The sequence below is a fragment of the Heliangelus exortis genome, chromosome 5, assembly GCF_036169615.1.
Source record: "Heliangelus exortis chromosome 5, bHelExo1.hap1, whole genome shotgun sequence".
Lineage (NCBI taxonomy): Eukaryota > Metazoa > Chordata > Aves > Apodiformes > Trochilidae > Heliangelus > Heliangelus exortis.
In genome coordinates, this window is record NC_092426.1 from 38,352,652 (window position 1) to 38,367,474 (window position 14,823).

Here is a 14,823-nt window from a genome sequence, read left to right on the forward strand (position 1 = left end):
ATCTTTTCCTCTCTATTCTGGCATTCCACCTTCTCACTGCCCTTTCATTGCCTTATGAAAGGTGAGAATATGGGGGGCAAAGAGTAAAGCTGATTACTGATCACCAGACTGAAGAATCCATGGGCTCCTTTCCAAGTACTGCTCAGTGAGAGGTGGGGGATGTTTGACCTGGAAACCCCGGGCTGCTTCTTGAAGTCTCCAGGAGTTGAAGTCAAGAGATGATGTGGCCTCCTGCTTGTTGGGACAGTGACACAGCCTTTTGGATTTTCACACTCCTGTGGAAACACTGGGGGATATAGGAACTGGAGCATGGACATCAAGATGCTGGGGGTACTGGGGTTGCCCATTTGGGGAGCTGGAATTTTTAAATTTCCAGCCTTGGCTACACTTTTTGATCCACACAACTTTTTTTTTTTTTTTTTTTTTCTGTGTCTCTTCCTGCTCACTGGAGGGTGCAGAACCTCTTTACCCTGTGGTGTCCCCACTTTATTGATACAATCATCTCTGATGCCTTCCATGGTTTAATTTGTGTTAACTATCATGTTTGCAACCCCAGTGAAAGTGCTTATTTTCTAAAACAGGTAAAGAGTGGCTTCTGCCTGTCTTGAAGGGGAACATTCCTCACTAGCCTGGGACTCAAGGGAAAGAGGCCAACCTGGTTCTCTGGAAAGATGAGCTGGGGCCTTGCTGAATTATTGAACACACACCAGAGTCATCAGTTTGGAGAGAAAGAGAAGCACCAGCTTAGGTCACAGGTGTGGGATGGAGAGACTATTAGCTTTAAGAACAGAGGGATGTAACTGGATCTGCTTCAGGCACTTGGTTGCTCTGCTGCCTGGATCAGTGTCACAGCTCCTTGGCACTACAATGCAGATGCTTAGCTTGGTTTGGTGGCCCTCTCTGGGGCCACAGATAGCCAGGAAAGCCCAGCTCCACAATATCAAATCCTCTCCTCCTTCCATGGGCAAAAACTTACTCTTAGGTCGGGCCTGGAGGAGCAACAAATATATATATATATATATATATATATCTTTTTTTTTTAAATATTTATTAAACCCTCTGGTAAGCAGATTTCAAAAGGACACAATCACCAGCAACTGCATCAGGAGATCCATTGGAGCTTACAAGTGTGCAGCTCTTGTGAAAAAACAGGTTGTCCAATTAGATGACTTAGTTGCTCAGGTATGTGTGTTCACCTCTGGAATTTCAGCCTAGGTTGTATGCCCAAGGCTATTAGGAGGGAGAACTAAGCTGAGAATATCTCATCTCCCAGCCATGCTGAGATCTCACCACTCTGCATGTCCAAGTAAAATGGTGAATGTCCTTCTGTCCTTTGGCCACCTGAAACTGCAGTGATGTGAAGAGAGGATGGGGTGCAGCACTGTGCTGGGAGATGCTGCCTCATTCAAAAAGGACAATATAGAATCATAGAATCATAGAATTGTCTGGGTTGGAAGGGACCTCAGAGATCATCAAGTCCAACCCTTGATCCACTCCCACTGCAGTTCCCAGCCCATGGCACTGAGTGCCACATCCAGGCTCTTTTGAAATATCTCCAGGGATGGAGAATCCACCCCTTCCCTGGGCAGCCCATTCCAATGGCTGATCACCCTCTCCAGAAAGAAATTCTTTCTAATGTCCAACCTAAACCTCCCCTGGCACAACTTGAGACCTCTTGTGCCCTCTTGTCTTGCTGAGAGTTGCCTGGGAAAAGAGCCCAACCCCCCCCTGGCTCCAACCTCCTTTCAGGGAGTTGGAGAGAGTGATGAGGTCTCCCCTGAGCCTCCTCTTCTCCAGCCTCAACACCCCCAGCTCCCTCAGCCTCTCCTCATAGGATCTGTGCTTGGGTCCCTTCACCAGCCCAGCTGCCCTAACTATATCATACATATCACCTTGTATGAGGTCCTGTGCCTGCAGGAACTTCTACTGCACCCTGATGGAGTGATCTTCCACACAGTCTTTTTGCTTCTTCCTCTTTCTTTAATGATAGATTAAAATAGTTAATTTCTGTAGATTAAAATAGTTAATTTCTGTAGATTAAAATAGTTAATTTCTGTAGAAGGCTACTTTATCTGTAAACATTTATTTCCATGCTGCCACCTTCTCATTACAAAGAATTCATGACCAAGCTCAGATAAACCAAACCAATCTGGTTCACATCCTGAAATCTGGCTCACTTTGGCTTACAGCTTTCCTAAGAGGGCTTTTGACATCCCCCTCTGAATGTCTTGCTGCATTGTAGGGTGACATTGACAGAGCAGCAGGAGGGCACCAAGGTCTGCTTATTGCTTTATCAATTGAGCACAGATGGGTTGAGTTTGCCTGTGGCCTTTTTCAGGTGTGCTATCTCAGTGTACTGCTCACACTTAAGGAAAGGTTACAAGTCAACAGAGGCCCAAAAAAACCCCCATCAGGGCAATTTATATTCCCCTTTCCCTTCTTTCTCACCCTTATCCTATGACCTCAAGATCCCGTGTTTCATAAATTCATCCATGCTGGCAGAATTTTAGCCCCATCTTTCATGCAGAGTTGAACTCCTCAATGAAGAACACCAGAGCCAGCAGAGGGGATGGAGCAAGGGGACAACTTCCCTGCCAGCCCCTCAGCCACTGCAGATTTTTGGGGTGACTCAGGCATAGCAGGTAGCTTCTAAGTCTGGTCCTCTTGCTCTGGTCTTGATGCCAGCCTGTTGGTTGTTAAAAAATGTCAGTCCTTGTGCACCAAAAGAGAGCACTTCTGTTTGCAGATGGTGAATTGACACCTGGAAGAGAGTCCCCTTTGGCCCTTTGTGAAAATCTGCCTGTGTTGTGCCAGCATATTAACTTTTAAAAAGTCAATAGTTGTGAACACACTATAGGATACTCAATGGATTTCACAAGGTTTCTAACAGTCAAGAATCTCTGAAGAATGTGTATCCACTTGTTATCCTCTGAGCCTCTCAGAATATGGATTTTTTGTTTTGAAATTTTGCTCTGAATAAGACATTTTTAAGAGTGAGATTAGATGGAAGATATAGTCAGGCAGTGAGGAAAAATTAAGTTAAATAAGTTAACTTGCTTAAGTTAAATAGCTGACAGATATCTTCTGAATAGAAATTTTAGGCTGTCTGAAAAACAGGATGTAACATAACTTTCAGCTCTGCTTTAATACTTTATCCCCTACTGGTGTGCAATTCACTTTCGGGATCAGCATGTTGTAGAACCTTCCACCAGAAAAGGCTTTTGGTTTTTTTGCTCAAATTCAGGATGAAGAGAATGGCTGGGATGGTTCTTCCCATTTTTCTCTCACTGTGTGTACAACCTGTTGCTGTCTGGCTGTACCACCACACTTTGAGTACAGAAATGTGGCTTTGGCAGGAGGATTGGGTACAACTTTGGGACACCAACTGCCCTGCAGACTGCCTTATGCTGCCCAGCATTAGAGGGAGAAAGGCTGGTAGTTCTTCCTTTTTTTTAATCTAGTTATTGATCTCCAAACTGGAAATACCTCAGCTGCCAGGAGCAGCAGAGACTTCCCTGCTTTTCCCACATAAATCATGAGGCTGGGGTTGTTGGATCTGCCTCCTGATGGAAATGCCCTGCTTGGTTGGTAGGATAGGTCATCAGAAGGCTCTGGAAACAGATGGATAAAGAGGTGTGATACAGGGAATAGGGAGAGAGGGAACAGAGGTGTCTGAAATGCCCTGGCACTCCATAAGCACAGCCAGCCTGCTATCTGTTCCTCTGGACAGCACTGGCACAGGGCAATAATGCTGCAGACCTTTAACCTGTCTTCCAGTAAGAGGTTGTAAACCAAGCAGTGATAATAATATAGTTTGATAGCATTTTATGATGCTTCAGCAGGTAAACTTGTTCACTAGGAACACTTTTCTGTGGGAAGGAGATAGTGCTGCACCTCTAGTGTGTGACAATGCCTTCCCCTGCAGTGTCATCATGTCAGACAGAATCATAGAATATGGGCTGGGAGAAATTTGACCCTAAAGATCAACTTTACAACCCCCTGCCATGGGCAGGGACACTTCCCACTAGACTGGGTTGCTCCAAGCCCCATCCAACCTGGCTTTGAACACTTCCAGGGATGGGACAGCCACAGCATCCCTGGGCAACCTGGGCCAGGGTCTCACCACCCTAAATCCTGTACTTTTTTTAGTAAGAGTACAGATATTTTATCTCAGAAGCACCTTGCTCAACTTCAGGTCACTGAGATTTCTACAGATTATTTTTAAGAAACCTGGAGTAAATTTACAGATCGTAGAACAACGTAAATTGGGACTGCTGAGTCCAAGTTTGGCTTGCAGAGTGTCACTGACCCACTTCTGAAGTAGTGGATGTAGCCAGCTGACTTCAGACCATTTCTTATCTGTGCTGGAAAATGCCCAATCCACCATTTCAATGGGAGCTAAACCCTGTGGCTGCAGGCAAAGCAGTTTCCAGAGGCTTGTGGAGCTTGAACACAGCAGGATTCAATGCATTATGTATGGAACAGCCCTCTGGAATTGCACAGGCACTTAAGTTATGCCTGTAGGAAAACAGTCATTTAAAACCTCCTTCCTCCCCACCTCTTGGAGCTGACTTGTGTTAAATATTAACACGCTTCGTTCATCAATTCCCTGGTTCACTTGGCTTCTTTTAACAACAGATGTTATTACAACAAGTCCTCTGCCTTCCACCCTGCTCCTGATGGTGAAACCCAAGAATCTGCTGGTGTAACTCTGCCTGCAGAGCCTGGCTCCTACCCCCATCCTCCTCCCTGGGCTCACCAATGCTTCCAGCCTCTGGGCTCTGGGAGTAGCTTGGGCTGGGAGCCACCGGGTGCAGAGAGGAGTTGGGTGAAAAAGACAGGGGGGAAAAGAGTGAAGGGAGCCACAGGAAGGTGAGTTCCTGCCATCAGAGGAAAAAGCATGGCCAGCAACTCCAGCACGCTGCCCCGGGTGACTTTCCAGACCCCTGAAAAACCCGGGGAGGAATCATCACACAGGAAACTGGGGAAATTGACCATCAAGTACAACCGCAAAGACCTCCAGCGCTGGCTGGACCTGGAGGAGTGGATCAACAACCAGCTGCAGGAGCTGTACCAGTGCCGGGTGAGTATAGCTGGGACAAAGCAAGTCCTCACCCATCAGGGGAATGGGATTTGAGGTCCTGTGTGCTGAGACAGGCATTTGGAAATTACTGGAAATAGCTTCTCATCCTCATGAGGTATCTTCCTGCCGCTGGTTAAAGCTCTCTCTGTGACTGGTGTGTCTTACACCAGTATAATCCAGCTAGATTTAAGCTGCCTGGTGGAGGGCTGGAGCTCAGCATGAGTTGCAGAACCCAGAGTGCTGTAAAAACCTGGGATGTTTCTCCTTGCTGAGCTTCATGCAGTATGGAAGCCAGCTGAGTTCCAGTTCTCACTCTGTGCCTCATGATTTTGGTCACAGGGATGTAGCTGTGGCTTCTGTTCCAATGAGACACTGGGTAATGCTGTATCTGTAGCTGCAGAGTCTGGACACACTACTGCCAGCAGGGAAATAAAGGAAAAAAAACCCCAAACATGCTCAAATATAGAGATCTTAGGCTTTTGCCTACACAAACCAACAGAGCTGTTTTCCTTGCCTGAGATTCCCTTTACAACAGAAGATACAGATGGGTTTAACAAATTGTATGAAACAGTTTATTCATGGCCTGGATGGGGATGGACTAAAATTAACTGGCAATGCTTTTCTGCCCTCTTTTCTGTATTCTCACAGTGCAGAGTTAGGTACAGTTTTCAGATATAAGGGTAAAAAAGCTCAGGATTGCTTGTAGAGTTTTCCACTCTGAGGATCAGCAGTTTCAAATTGCAATCAACAGTGAAAGTGGCCATGTTAGAATAGCCCAGGAAAGGATATTTTTGTGATACATGCCATAATGGGAGAGAGAAGATTTTGCCTGCCCAGGCTGATTTTCTGGGCCTAAAAGCCATAGCACAATCCCAAAACCAGGCTCACCCCACCCATTCCCAGCAGCCAGGTGGGAATCCAGCTCCCTGCACCCAAAAAGTTACTGGGTGCAGGTAACATGCTGGGGTGCAAAAGGGATAAAACTAAGGCAAAGCTCTCCAGCTGACTGCAGAGGCTTCTGATTAAAAGTGTAAGGTGCTCTAGGTGATCCTGTTTTAGTGGGAGAGTTGGACAAGATGATCCCTTCCAATTCTGACAATTCTGTGCTGAGCCAAACTTTAGGAGCTGTCTCTGAGGCTGCCTTTATTCTTCTTGTTGCTGTTTATTATTCTCATCATTATAATAATTTTCTGTGTGACTGTTTCCTGCTTAATATTTTTAGGGATTTACCAGGTTCTCATGCCGTGCTGGGAGAGAAAAGTAGTTAATTTCTGCTTTAATTTATACCATATGCAGCAGAAAAGAAACACAGATGAAAAAAAAGTCCTTTCTTCTGAGGCACATGCAAGGCTTCTATGAAAATGAGTATATTACTCTTTGTGTTGTTAATCAGCATTCTTAGGCTTCCCAATTTTGTAGCTCATAATCTCTTTAAGAAACTGAATTTCCAGTTGTTTTCTATGTTTTACAAAGCAATAGTAATAGTTTTTCAGCTGTACCTTGGGCCTCTTGATAATGCATTATGAAACATAATATAGTGTACACAGGAGCACACGTTATCACTGGACCCAGTCAGACTGCCCAAAGCCATCCTGTCTGTCCAGGCTGTATTGGTGGCCCTGCTGAGTTCAGAAGCAGCAGCAGTGGTCACTTTTTCTGGAATTTAAGGGAAGTTTTTCTGGGGTTGGTAGCTCAGTTCCCAGAGTCCTGAGCCTAGCTGTTGAGATTGGCCAGAGATAAGCCAGGAGAATGGCTGCTGCTTTGCATGACAGAAGGTCTTGCCCTTTGAGGAATTATTGCAGTTTTAAAGAGAATGTTTGGTGGTTTGTTTTTTTCTTTTGAGATAGACAAGTACCACGAGTAACATGAGCAAAGATGAGGCTCCTGGTGTGCTGCTGTTACTTGCCCAAGTCTGCAGATGTACACTTGGAAAGGTGTCAGAAAACCAAGTCAGGTTCCATTATTATTTCTGATATTCTGGGCATTAGGAGCTGTTTACTGTCAGCAGAGTAGCTGCCCAAAGGGGATATATTTTCCCTACAAAATCCCAGCAGGCACAAAGGAGAAATGCAGCCATGCCCATGCAGGAACTGATTGCCAGTGTCTTTGCTACCACCTCTCCAGCCCAACCAGTTTCCCAGCTTCCTGGTGTATTTGGGCCAACCTAAGACATTTACTACCAGGAACTACATAAAACTATGCTGTGCCAGGTCAGAGACTTCTTATGGCACAGAACAGGGGGTTACATGGGATCTTTTCAAATAAATATGTCACAACAAATTACTTGTAATCACCAGGCTTTTTGCAACACACGAAGACTCAGAAGTTGATTCCCTGAACGTGGAAGTCTGAACTCCATTCAAAGTAGGACCATAGGGAGTTCCTACCCTGTCTCATCCTCCTGCCTATTTAGTTTCTCTGCCAGAGACAAAGTCAGGCTGGATCAGCACGTGTTGTCTAAAGAGTCACATGAAAATCATTACTTTTAAGAAGAAATACTGTGTGGGTCACAGTACAATATATTTAACTCTGGTTTACTACTTACTGTCAAGCCATCTGCATAAAAAATTCTGAACAAAGGTTCTCTTCTTCTTCTCTGGCATGGTATCAGCTACTGTTCAGAAGTTTCTTTTTTTCCTTTAAGAATTGCCTGTATTGTTAATTGTTTACATGCACATTCATAAATGCTACCCAGCAATCAGGTACTGCATTTTTTCACTCAGAATCCTTATTCTTCTGATTACTATGTTAAAATATCACTAGTGTTGTGTTGTCAGAAGATTCCTTTTGCATATACATTGGAAACCACAGCCTGCTTTCTGCACAGTTGTGCAAAAACATGTGGAGCCAAGATGTGTCAGTGCTATGTTTACAAAAGTTTTCAGTTAACACCCCCATGCATTACAAGATGATTACTGCCAACACCAAAGCCTGGGGTCCCTCTTACATTAAAGGAAAATATTATATGTCTCATGTCTTGTTAGAGAAAGATGGCAAAACGTTGTTAGGGCTGTTATTTTTTTCCTCTCTTTTTTAGCTAAGAGAAGAAACAGAGGAAGCAGCTCCAGAACCACAAATTGATCTTGAAGATCTCCTGGAAGTCCCTAATGAAGAACAGAAATTAAAACTACAGGTCAGATAAAGGGACCTGGTGACTTTAAATTAGAAAGTTCCTTCATAAAGAATATGGTGTGGGATACAGAATATGTATATACAGGGTTGCATGAGGCTTTCCTGTGTCTTAGCCTGTCAAATGTAGTAAGATTATATACCCGTTCTGTTGGGAGGGGAGAACAAGTCAAATAAATACTAAAATGACTCCTCCTGGGTTTTTAGGAAATCCTCCATGAGTGCTCCAGCCCAACAGAGGTGAGTGAAGCACCATTTATACATCTGCTATATTGTGCTGTAAGAGTGTGTCTTGGTAGCTGCCTGGCTGAATAGCCAAGATATTGCTGTACCTAACATGATGATCCAGATCTCTTTAATTCCCAGTGGCAGATCTTTGCTGAGTTAGAAAAATACAAGTAAATCTACATGGCTGAGCTGAGGGCAGGGCAGTGGAGCAAGTAAGGAATTGTGCTTTATAACCAAGGAAAGTTCATTCCATGCTTTGGAGATCCTAAGCTGGACAGGCTGAGCTGGTATTTGGTCCTCAACCCAAGCCATACACAGAGATTCAGCTCCTCACCATCTCCTCACTGTTAACTAAATGTACTCTTAGTTTAAACCACTCTCCTGTTATGAGTGATAAGAATGTGGGATGGCAGCCAGATTGCATTGGGCAGATAATTGTTGAGCAGTGGGCAGATAAGAGTGGCTTACACTTTGTTTATTCTCCCATGTGAACTTTACAAGTACTGTGTTTTTTTTTTAGTTAGAGAGTTTTGAAATCCCACAAGCTGTCAGGATGCCCAGAGGAGTGGGGCCCTCTACTTTGGAGTGCTGTGCACACACCATCCAGCAATTGCCTTCACTGTACAGCAAACCTGTGCAAAATGGGGTTTCCCATCACTGCTTCAGTTGCATTCCATGTGAACATTGCACTTGGACATCATTCATCAGTGCCCACATCTTCTTGAGCCTGTGTAACTGTACAGTGAGGAGCACACTGAAAAGGAGGTGAAATCACTGAAATTAAACTCAGATGTAGCAATAATTACAGTCTCCTAACAGGGATTCAGCAGACAAGGCTGACAGTAGGGAAATAGTTTTCAGAGTGTCTGAATTTCAGCCCTCACACAAAACCCCCCAGTCCCAGAGAGACAACTGGGAAGAGTTTGCTCTACTCATTCATGAGCCATGAAAGTGTCCTGCAGACAGCAGGGCATTTGCTAACTACAGGTACTGCTTCCCAGTGGTGAGAATTCATACTTTCACCCTGGTGATCTTGAGTACAGTCCCCTTGAAATATCACAGCAGCTTGCTCGCAGAAACCAGACAGAACTGGTTTCCTCTGAAGGGACTGACTGAAAATGCAGGTATGATCCTAGGCATTTATTTGCAGAACATGCTGGGGCAGGCAACCTCTGATCACCCAAGTGAGGAAGCTGGGTTTCCACACAGGACAAATGGTAAATACACTGCAATATCTTCCAGTGACCTTGCCTAATTACAAGGACACGTTGCTGTCTCTTTGGGTGAAGAAAGGCTGCAGGCTCCTTTAGGGTGATGTTACTTGTCATGCAGAGGCTAAAGTTTGCAGTAGTCACATTGACTTCTGCTTGGAATAACCAGATGGTCGAGTTTAGTTCATAGTCCCAGGCTGTGTCAGCAAAGTAGTTGGGGTTTATCTCCATTAACTGCTCATCTATCTGCCTGTCCTCAACCCCTGCTTCAGGTTTTCATTAGTCCTACGTGTGTTTTGCTCCACCTCTCCTCTGCCAGCCACTTCCTTGTAGAATTGGCAAAGCTCCGAGATGGTTTGCAATCCCCAGGATGGAGCTTTACAGGTTCAGCAAGAGGCACAGCTTGCTTTGCCCTAGATGGGGAGAGCAGCAGAAGTGGGCAGCAGTTTATGGTGGCAACCAGAAGCAGAGGAACCTAACAGAGGACAACAGCATCCTGAGGTAATCTTAAGGTGCAAAAAGCAGCTTGTCTGGGATGGAGAGGGGCAGGCTGGCTCCTGAGAAGGAAGTAAGCATAGCTGCTCCTGAGGGAGACAGGAAGGGAAGTAGAGGGGCTTTTAGACCCTTCTCATCTAGCACAAGATCTCCTTTCCTAAGCTAAGAGGTTTGCTCAATATGTCCCTGCCTACTGCAGAGGGACTAGATGACCTTTAGACGTCCCTTCCAACCCGTATTATTCTATGATTCTCTGTCAAATTCTGTTTTCTGCTCAACATAAAGGTGAATGTGGGAATAATGCAAGCTCCATTGTACTCTTTGGGCTGGTGAGCACTGGAATTAACAGGACATCCTTCAACCAATTCTCCTTGTAGGACTTCATCACGGAACTGCTCAGCCGATTGAGAGGTCTCCGGAAAGTCACCAACCCTCAGAAGAAATGACCTTACCCACATGGAACACCCAGCTTTGGGCACAAGGAAACACACATCTTCCTCACAAAAAAACCCAAACAACAGGATCAGTGACATCGCTTCAGAATGTTTAGGACTTACTGTTATTGAGAAACATCACCAAGTTTGTGAACTTTGTACTGGGGGTTTGAAGTCTCTTCTACTTCCAGACCTATGCACACAGCAGGGAGATAAATTGTGTATTTTCCTGATTCTTAAATGGCATCTTAGCCTGGGGAAAAGGACATGTCCTTACTTTCGTTTCTTCTAGGAGTTTCCATGCTGGCTGAGGAGCACCAAATACAGTTCTCAGGAGCTCATCAAGGCTTCTTTCTTTCCATCCACTGCAAGGAAAACAAGGCACTGGTTATCACTCATTCATCAGCTGGGAAGATCCAGTTACTGTTAATCTGCACCCTGTGGCAGGCTGGCTGGGACACACCAGTGATTTCCTGCCTGTTACTGCTGGACCTGGCTGCAGCACTGCACCTACTTCTAAGTCTTATTAAGCCCCTGTTGCTCGTGAAGGTTGGACAGAAAATACACAGCAGGATGGAAGAAAAATGCTCAAATGCACCCAGTCTACCTAAGGGGAAGTCAGTGAAACAGCTGCTAAGGCTAATGGATGAGAGATTTATTTTTCCTCTTTGTGGGCTTTAGGACTTAATGATTTAGAAGCATCTTCTCAAGGAGCAAGGTCTGTGAATGATTTTCCTCGTAATTTAAAAATATGTTTGAAAAATGCTTATTTTGTATATTAAAAGAGAGAAAACCAGCTGTGCCCTGCTTGCTTTTGCTCTCCTTTTTGACACTAAAGAAAAAATGAAGTGAAAAAATACTTGCTCCCCATTTTTCTGCAAGGAGCATCTGGGAGGGAGTATTTTGGAGACAGGTTGGTCTCACAGATGAGAAGTGAGACAAATTGCCTTGCTGCAAAAACTCTTCTAGCTACAACTAAAGTGTGGCTGGAAAAACACAGAGTAAACTACATCCAGCCTCTCAGCAAGTCAGTAACTTGACACATGGGGCTAGGAAATAACCCAGCAAAAGGAGGGTGATGGCTCAGGCAGAGCTGACACTCAGGTCATGTCCTGCCTTTGTGCTCTCATGCCTGCCACTCAAAACCCAAGAGATGAGTTGCTGAGTCACATCCAGAGGGGATCCTATGTACCAAGATGTTCCAGGCTAGGTTCTGAGTAAATGTTTTGTCAGAGAGGGCCAACTCAGGAAGAAAAGGGACATGCAGGTTAGCTAACAAAGACAACCAAGAACTCTTGGGATGGAGCAGGAATATTTAAAATATATCAGTCTTTCCATCTCGTTCAGTAACAGGGTGATGAATATTACCTTTTGCCTCCCTCCTATTTTCCAGGGAAGTGTCACTGAACAAGCTGTAGGTTGTACACAACACAAGCTGCAGAAAAAAACCATGGTGTAAGGGCTTGTGTCTCTTCATATCCTGTTCTTGTAGGTGACAGCCTCCTGGAAGTCAGAAGCCATGCAGCTCATACTCTGTCCTAAGGCTGCTCCAAGAGGCTCTAAGCCTCACCCTCTAGGATGGAGAAATTGTCATCCTTTATCAGGTCCACATATATTTTGGTAACCCTAGGGATGTCTTTTTTTGGCTTATTAAGGAGCTGCCCCCCTGAAATGTCAACTTTGTAAGGAAAATAGCAACAAAATTAAAGTGCTGCACAGTTTTTAGATGTGGCATTGCTCATGGATTGATGCCTGCTCTAAGACTCATGTATCACACCCCTTGAGAAAAGAGAGCAGCACACTGACAGGTTGCTCTGAGTACTGTTAAAATACTTTGAACAGAAGTGTAGGTTGAGGATCTAGGCCATGAGATGAATGTCCTAAACCAGGCCTGTAATTAGCTGCAGCACAGGAGTCCAGATTAATTACCTCCCCTCTAGGGCAGGAGGCTTTGTTTCATCCAGCTGAGCTGTGACAGCACAAAGACCCAAAATGCCTGTTGTATGGCCCAAAAAAGAGATTTTCTCCAGAATCCATATTCTCTATTCATTCCCTCAATATGGAGTGGTATTATATGAGTATTATATGAGTGGTATTATATGAGTATATGGTATTATATGGAGAATTTTTGTCTATGTTTTAAGGCAGATATTTTTAGAACCCAGCAAAAAGCAGGTTCTTGAAATTCTGCTTGACTGGAGTTTCTTGGTGCTTATTGGGCAAGTAGCAGAAAAAAAGGGTTAAGCTGCAGCCCCTGTGATGTGCAGCTGGTTCTGATACAGAAGGAAATCACCATGGCATGAGAGCACTTGAAGTGTGAAGCACCCAGAGTGATCACAGGGAACAAAGATGTGGACACTGCTAGGTGATTCTCAGCTTACTGGTGCAGAAGAAAAAGCAATATAAGGCAATCAGAATGCCTTCCATTTAATTCTTAAAAGCAGTAAATTATATTTTGATTGGTTGGTTTTGCTTTTTTGTTTTTTTTTTTACAACCAGCTTCTAGTTAACTGGTGTTTTTCAGCACCTTCAGTAGCATAAGGCTGTGATGTTTGCTATGTAGATACTGTGTAAGATTGCTTCTTTAATGGAACTTTGCTCTCTAGATCATACCAAGAGAACTCAGAATGTGCTTTTATAACTGAAGGTTTATGAAGGTGTAGAAAACAAGATTTCATGCAAATTTCCCTTAGTTATGATCAACACATTGCCTCAAAAATATTCTGGCTACTACATTTGCACACGTGATCATGTTCCAGGTCAACACATAAGCTTGTGAACAACAGCAAATGCAAATTAATGCAGTTTAACTAAGCTGAGACCTGACTCTGTAAGGTGACCTGAGTTCAGTCTTGTGTTATCATTATTTTGAATTCTTATTGTAGTGAAGCCTGCATTTGGGAGCTCACATATAGAACATTTTAAGAGGGAAGGAAAATCTCACACCCACATGGCACACTGCAAGAGAGAAGGAGCAGGTTTCTCCTGAAGATGTCAAAGCTCTCTCCAGCCCATGAATGGCTACAACTGGAGCTGGTCTGGCCTGTCAGGAAATGATGGTTTACCTCTACCTTTACTTGTTTACCAGCAGCTTTTTGAAGACAAGGACAGGGAGCAAGCAACACAGCCAAAAGCACACTGCCCACTTAAAGGTCATGCAGCACTCTTCTGCCACAGTGACAGATTCAGCTTTCTGAAGACAGCAGATCTAGAGACTCCTCCAAACCCTCCTGCATGGAGGTCACTAAAACAATGGCTACAGAGGGAATGGATTTTTAGGGGAAAGTGACTGAGCAGCCACCAAAGTGGCCACTTACATGCAGAAAGCTTGGCAGCCACAAAAATGTCTATTAGTGGTGCAGAGAAAGCACCAGCTGTGTGTGTGTGACTGAAGAGACTCCTCCACATATGACTAACTTCTGGTTCAGGTATTGAGTTGGGTGCATTTCTGGGTTCCTTGGGATGAGCCCACAGAAACCAATCTGGGAAACAAACTGTTTCCTGCTTTACTACTGATGTGAACAGGGCAGGACTTACAAGGCACAGGCTGCCAAACTACACAATGAGGGCAAAGTTTGGTTGGGGCTGAAGAAGCACTCAAAATGTTGAGAGTAGTGCACTAACTCAGTCTAAGATTTAAAAAAAACAAACAACAAAACAGCTGTAAAGCAGGAATTAAAATGTCTGCTTACTGCTTGGAAAGGACAGATGCAGAAGTGCCTCTAAGGCTTGATCAGTCCTAGAAGAGAAATAAGAAAAGATACTTGCATCTTATCCTGTACCTGCAAAGCACACAGGATTTAACCTCAGACAGAATTGGGTTGTCTTGCTACCAGACTAATTATCCAAGACAAATAGCACTGAAAAAGTGTCATTCCTATCCAAAGCCAGAGCATTTTGTTTCCATTTTTAAGACTGCACACTCCTCAGTAACTACTTAATTTTTGTGTGACAGAGGGCTCACTGTGAGCTCCTGCATCAGAACAGCTCCAGTAGTTTTCCAATCCACCTGTCCCAAAGAGACAGGCACTGGTGAAGCAAGGACTGCCAGGAGGAAGATCCTCCATAAAAGTCAGGTTTTGCCATCCCTTTGTAACAAAGGGTTGTTTTTTTTTTTGATGGCACTTTGATTGCATTTTTCAGTGTGTTAACCTGGAGTATTACTATTCTGCATTTTCTGAGACAGATTTCTGTTGAAGGGCCTGATCCAGTCCAGCATGTTAACACAAACTCCTCTTCAGCA

General features: G+C 44.3%; 2 protein-coding genes across 6 annotated transcripts in view; one reads left to right on the top strand and one right to left on the bottom strand.

Annotated features, from left to right (window-relative positions):
* The window catches only part of SPINT1 (serine peptidase inhibitor, Kunitz type 1), a 41,812-nt gene that overhangs the window by 25,892 nt on the left and 1,097 nt on the right, over positions 1 to 14,823 (bottom strand). Inside the window, exons 2-3 of the mRNA XM_071744741.1 lie at positions 10,858 to 10,945; positions 3,487 to 3,611 (exon numbers count right to left, since the gene is read on the bottom strand). Of these exons, the coding sequence (XP_071600842.1) occupies positions 3,487 to 3,530 (44 nt within the window). The 5' untranslated portion in view covers positions 3,531 to 3,611; positions 10,858 to 10,945. The remainder of the gene's footprint in view (positions 1 to 3,486; positions 3,612 to 10,857; positions 10,946 to 14,823) is intronic.
* On the top strand, positions 1,080 to 11,376 carry PPP1R14D (protein phosphatase 1 regulatory inhibitor subunit 14D). 5 transcript variants are annotated; one of them, XM_071744747.1, is made up of 6 exons: positions 1,080 to 1,182; positions 4,639 to 5,083; positions 8,121 to 8,216; positions 8,420 to 8,452; positions 9,971 to 10,152; positions 10,524 to 11,376. In XM_071744747.1, exons 2-6 carry the CDS (start codon positions 4,901 to 4,903, stop codon positions 10,552 to 10,554), a joined length of 525 nt encoding a protein of 174 aa, XP_071600848.1. In that variant the 5' UTR covers positions 1,080 to 1,182; positions 4,639 to 4,900; the 3' UTR covers positions 10,555 to 11,376. The 5 variants fall into 5 exon arrangements, with proteins under 5 accessions (XP_071600848.1, XP_071600850.1, XP_071600849.1 ...); XM_071744749.1 differs by lacking the exon at positions 1,080 to 1,182 and having other exon boundaries at positions 4,235 to 5,083; positions 9,924 to 10,152; XM_071744748.1 differs by lacking the exon at positions 1,080 to 1,182 and having other exon boundaries at positions 4,235 to 5,083; positions 9,924 to 11,376.

Coding starts and splice junctions, on each gene's coding strand:
- PPP1R14D (XM_071744747.1), top strand. CDS start 4,901: ATGGCCAGCAACTCCAGCACGCTGCCCCGGGTGACTTTCCAGACCCCT. Junction 8,217..8,419: donor AACAGAAATTAAAACTACAG/GTCAGATAAAGG, acceptor CTGGGTTTTTAG/GAAATCCTCCATGAGTGCTC. Junction 8,453..9,970: donor AGTGCTCCAGCCCAACAGAG/GTGAGTGAAGCA, acceptor CTCCTCTGCCAG/CCACTTCCTTGTAGAATTGG.